The sequence below is a fragment of the Macaca fascicularis genome, chromosome 12, assembly GCF_037993035.2.
Source record: "Macaca fascicularis isolate 582-1 chromosome 12, T2T-MFA8v1.1".
NCBI lineage: Eukaryota > Metazoa > Chordata > Mammalia > Primates > Cercopithecidae > Macaca > Macaca fascicularis.
In genome coordinates this window covers 127,817,286-127,822,446 of record NC_088386.1, presented here as the reverse complement: position 1 = coordinate 127,822,446, position 5,161 = coordinate 127,817,286, and the positions used below count along the sequence as shown (strand labels likewise).

The following is a 5,161-nucleotide window of genomic DNA, read 5'->3' as shown; positions in this document are numbered from 1 at the left end:
TGCGCGCCGCTCTGCAGCTCCAAGTGCAGCCTGGAGCGAGCCGGCAGAACCGCGGGATCCCTCCGGGGTGGGATAAGGGAGGGGAGCCCCCGCGGCCCCCTCCCGGCCCTCGGCGCGGCCGCGTGCGTGGTGTCATTGGCCCGGGCAGCCCGGTGGGCGGGAGGATGACATCAGCGGCAGGTTGGATTATAAAGGCGCGAGGGGAGTCACGGGCTCAGAGCGCACCCAGCCGGCGCCGCGCAGCACTGGGAGCCTGCTCGCCCTGCAGCCCAGCCAGCTTGCTCCGCACCAGCCTGCTGGTCTGCCCGCCGACCCGCGCGCCCTCGCTGCCGCCCGTCTGCGCCCCTAGACCCCAGCGGCACCATGCATCTCTCCCAGCTGCTGGCCTGCGCCCTGCTGCTCACACTGCTCTCACTCCGGCCCTCCGAAGCCAAGCCCGGAGCGCCGCCGAAGGTGGGTGCTGTCGTGGGGACGCCGAGCCTGAGAGAGTCGTGGGAGGCTGGGGGCTTGGAGAATGCGGCGCGCAGGACCCAGGAGAGAGGGAAGGCAGGCGGCTCTCTCCTCCGAGATGCGCGTGGGCGAGACCCGGGGAGCCCTCGAAGCGCGGACTCGGGGGTCAACTCCCCCAGCCTCCGGAGAACGCCGGCCCATGCGCAGCCCCCTGCCCCAGCGTGGCCTGCCGGGCGAGCAGCAAAGGAGGGGAGGGCAGGGGGCTTCCGGAGGGAGCGGAGAAGGCGGCCGCGTGGCAGGTGGATGCGGGGCCAAGCTGGCCGGCATCGGTGGGGGCGGCTCTGGGCTTAGGAGGGACACCCCGCGCCGGCGGGCGCGTGGGGCTGGAGCATCTAAGTCCCCTGTGCTGCAGCCGCGCGTCCCTTCACCTGCCCGCTCTTTCTTCGGACAGGTCCCGCGAACCCCGCCGGGAGAGGAGCTGGCCGAGCCACAGGCTGCGGGCGGCGGTCAGAAGAAGGGCGACAAGGCTCCCGGGGGCGGGGGCGCCAACCTCAAGGGCGACCGATCGCGACTGCTCCGGGACCTGCGCGTGGACACCAAGTCGCGGGCAGCGTGGGCCCGCCTTCTGCACGAGCACCCCAACGCGCGCAAATACAAAGGAGCCAACAAGAAGGGCTTGTCCAAGGGCTGCTTCGGCCTCAAGCTGGACCGAATCGGCTCCATGAGCGGCCTGGGATGTTAGTGCGGCGCCCCCTGGCGGCGGTGAGTACCGCCGACCCCGCGCCCAGCCCCAGCCCGGCCCGGCTTTGCTCAAGTTGTGCCAGGCGTTTGCCGGCCACCCCCTTTATTATCCCCTTTACAGACAAAGAAAGCGAAGGATAAAGTGATCGGGGAACTTTGGCATGGTCAGAAATGGCTCAGCCTGGTTGAACCCACCAGGCTTCTTCTAGAGAAGCAGAAACAGGCTTGGTGGCGTCTCACCCACCCCTGCACCTTAGCTGAACTAGCAGCATTGGCCCCAGCTGGCCAGCTGGTGGGGGAATTGAAGGGAGATCATGGGTTTGTGGGAGCAGAGAAGGAAGGTTACACCCACAAGTCCAAGGGACATTGATCATCTGCCGGCCACCATGCCCCCTGTAGCGAGAGTAGCCCTCTGTTGGCACCGTCAGGGCGCCCTTCTGCCTGGAGCACTCCGATTCCTGTCCCTTCTCTAAACCCAGGCAGTGGGCAAACTGGTCTATCCAGGGTCCTGTCCCTTCTCTAAACCCAGGCAGTGGGCAAACTGGTCTGTCCGGGGAGCTGCAGCCCGGTGGCTTCAGGGGTGAATCTCAGTGCTTGTGGCACTATTTCAGGGAATAGGAAAGATACTAAAGTAAATATTTTTTGCCCCACCCTCAAACTCGACATGTCCCAGAGTCCCTCACCAACCCTGTCCCCCGCCCAACCGGTGCTCTGGGCTCCGTTTCTGGTGTGGGATCTCACCCCGCACTAGGGCTGGAAACCTCTGCCCTACCGTCACCCCCTGCCGGGTGCCGCATGGTGGTAATTTACTGCTGCAGAGAGCCTCACCTCTCCTCTTTCCCTCCTCTCTATTCCTGCCGCCTGCCTGTGCCCACTGAATAACAGCATCCCAGCCTCTGACATTGACAGTCATGTGCATTAGGATCAGGCTCACTCGGCTTTCTCCCTTTCTTGCCTCCAGCTCAGCAGCTGCCACTGCCTGTCCCACACTTTGACTGTCCCATCCCAGGCCACGGGAAAGCTGCTGTCTCCACCCCAGAAACCCTTGTCAGTGTTGGGTCTTCCCCCGGAGGGAAACAAGAGCGCCTCTCCAGCACACTGTCTCTTTTTCACAGTACAGAACACTTTTTCACAGTTTGTGAACCCATTCACCTCCCCGTATTGAACAGCTTAAGGGCCAAGTGCTGGCCTAAGGCACTCTAGGACCCACTGCACCCCGTACAGACTCAGAAATAGTTGTCAATGACCAGAGAAACCAGCACACCCTAGCCCATGGCCACTCCCACCTGCCCTAGGTTTTAACCAGTGCCCTTCCTCTCTTTGCAGCCAGACCTCCCTCGGCTGTGGGCTTCTCCCCAGTTCTGCAAAGGCTGCAGTTGTCTGTGATCTTGACTCTCCCCTGCACAGGGAGAAAAATGATTCTGACACTTGGGGACCAGCCTTCAGTAGCTACCCTTGGAATGCCTTTCCTCTCTTCTCTCCTGTCTAAACAACAAAGAGACGGAGTCTGAGGCCTCAAATTTTCAGTTTGATTTAAGCATCAAGTTCAAACTTTAGAACCGGAACAAATGTTAGCGACTCTTCCATGGGTTCGTACCTGGAATGCGCATTCCCACAGGGGCCTTGTTCTTGGGCCTGGCTGTCTGTGGTCACCAAGTGATGACCAGACGGGTAGTGAAAGATGCTGTGTAGGAGGAATCCACATTGCTAAGAATTCTCAACCCCTTTGATCAGGGGGGTTCATTAATCTCCTACTAGCTCTCTTAGCATAGATGAACACTTATCATCAACATCCTCAACACCGGCTTATGCCCAACACCAGCTGTTTTATTATTATTTGGGAAGGGGGGTGTGGATTTATTATTTGGGTTTTTTAAATGAAAAATAAAAACCCTACCCTCACTGCCCCCCACTCCCAGTGAGAGAGCAGGCTCCTGGTGGTGATGCCCAGGATATATCACTGGGGTTAAAGGCAAAGACAGCTTGTATTTGTCACATTAATGAAAACTCTTTGAGGTTGTGGCCGTTTCTCCACGCAGGGGGTGACTCGGGCTCTAAGCCACCATAATGATGGTCGCTGATGGTTCTAGGTGTTGATTGTAAAATGCTAATGACAGAGACCAGCTGTGGGTGAAACCTGAATGAATACTTTGCCCCTGGGGCCCAGCAACATCACAGACAGCTGTCATCTGTGTAAACTCATGGCAGAGCCAGAGAAGGGAGTGGGGGAGGGTTCATCAAGCCATTCTGGCCCTGGTCTCCTCTGTGCATGCTGTCCTTTGGGAGAGCACCGAATGCCCCAGAAGGCCACCTTCCTTGGGCCCCGGGGCACCCACACACCCATTAGCAGGGAGTTTTCCCTGACAACGCTCAACCCAGAGCCCATGACTATGCATTTCCCCAAGGCTGGTGTGAGACACCATTTCCTCTGCTTCTGAAGGGGACCTGGACCCACACCCTTTCCTCTGCACAAGCAGCTAAGGAAGGAGGTGCTGTTTACTGGGTGGTGGCTGAGACCTAGACACTGCCGATGCCCAATCCGAGGCTCCCTGTTGAATCCAAAAGCCAGCCCTGGGAGGTGGCTATTATCCGATTTTATGGGTGAACACTCCCAGCTATCCAGGGTCATCCAGGGAGTCAATGTCAGAGTAGAGATTTGAGCCCAGGATTCCTGATCCTGAGATGTCTCCCTTCTCCTTCCATCCACAGTCACTCAGACACACGAACCCAGGGCGAGCACTGACTGAGGGTTTGTGTTGTAGCAAAAAGGATGGGGGATTTTCCATTCTCTTTCTCTCACTGCGCCTCCCTGAGTGCCAAGGGCAAGGCCTGTGGTTAGACTGGGGGAAAAAGGAGGGCTGCAGACACTCTGGTTCCACCTGTGCTGGGGCAGCAAAGCAGAAGGGGCCTGGGGAGTGTGTAGGGAGAGGCCCTCCCCTCTGCAGGAAGGCCTGGTGGGTTGGGGGTTGCGGAGGTCAGGGGACATCCCTCAAGCTGCTAGGGGAAGGGCAGGAAAGGTTCTAGAACCACCCTGCCTGCTAGGATTTCTCAGCTAAGGGGCCAGAACTGAGTGTCTGTGTTCACTCTGTGTTTCAGGATTGGGAACTGGCTCCGTTGTGCTGAGGTCACCTTTGGTCATCAGCTCCAACATCTGGAAACACCTCCAATGCAATGTGGCTTTTACATTTCTTTCTTTCTCTCTCTTTCTTTCTTTCTTTCTTTCTTTCTTTCTTTCTTTCTTTCTTTCTTTCTTTCTTTCTTTCCTGGTACTGGGAATACACAACACCAGCTGTTTTATTATTATTTGGGGAGGGGGTTGTGATTTTATTATTTGTTTTTTTTAATGAAAAATAAAAAGTTATATATTATATATATATTATATACATGAAACACACACACCTACACCGACTTGATGACAAGGGACAGTTTTTAAGAGACTGACAGAACCAGCTGTAAAACATTGCTGTTTGTAAATTCATGTCATGCATAAATGTATTTATGTTGTAAAGCTATTTATATTGTTTATAAAGAGATATTTATAAAAATTTTATTTATGTAACTAAATGAAAGAAGTCAATCGTTGTAATGTTTTTGTCCTAACTAGTTGAAAAAATGTAAAAAAAAAAAAAAAGTCATTCCATGAATGTCTTGAAAACTGTCTTTATTTACTTGTTGCCTTTATTTTTTAGGACTTAGGCTGAGGCAGAGGGAGAATGTGAAGAAAAGGCGTTTGCCTCCAGATAGATGTGACAGCCAGATACCCAATTCTGGATTTCTCTGTGTCAGAATCCCCTGGAGGCCTTGCTAAAAATACAGATTCCTGCTCCCTCCACCCTCTGATCTACCGAATCTGACAGGACTAGCTGTGTAAGTTTTGTCCAAGTGATTCTGACCAGTTCAGCCAGGTCAGGAAGCTCTGCTCAAACACCTGACTGCTAGGAAGTCAGATGTTATGAATTAAATTAATAAC

The 5,161-nt window shown here is 55.2% G+C and overlaps 1 protein-coding gene across 2 annotated transcripts; it reads left to right on the top strand.

The window, feature by feature from the left end:
* The first annotated feature begins 216 nt into the window (after nt 1–216).
* NPPC (natriuretic peptide C) lies at nt 217–4,559 on the top strand. Of its 2 annotated transcripts, none has more exons than XM_005574613.5 (3): nt 217–453; nt 902–1,212; nt 4,288–4,559. In XM_005574613.5, the coding sequence occupies exons 1-2, from the start codon at nt 364–366 to the stop codon at nt 1,190–1,192; spliced, it is 381 nt and encodes a 126-aa protein (XP_005574670.1). In that variant the 5' UTR covers nt 217–363; the 3' UTR covers nt 1,193–1,212; nt 4,288–4,559. The 2 variants fall into 2 exon arrangements, with proteins under 2 accessions (XP_005574670.1, XP_045223818.1); XM_045367883.3 differs by having other exon boundaries at nt 2,518–4,559.
* The last annotated feature ends 602 nt before the right edge of the window (nt 4,560–5,161 follow it).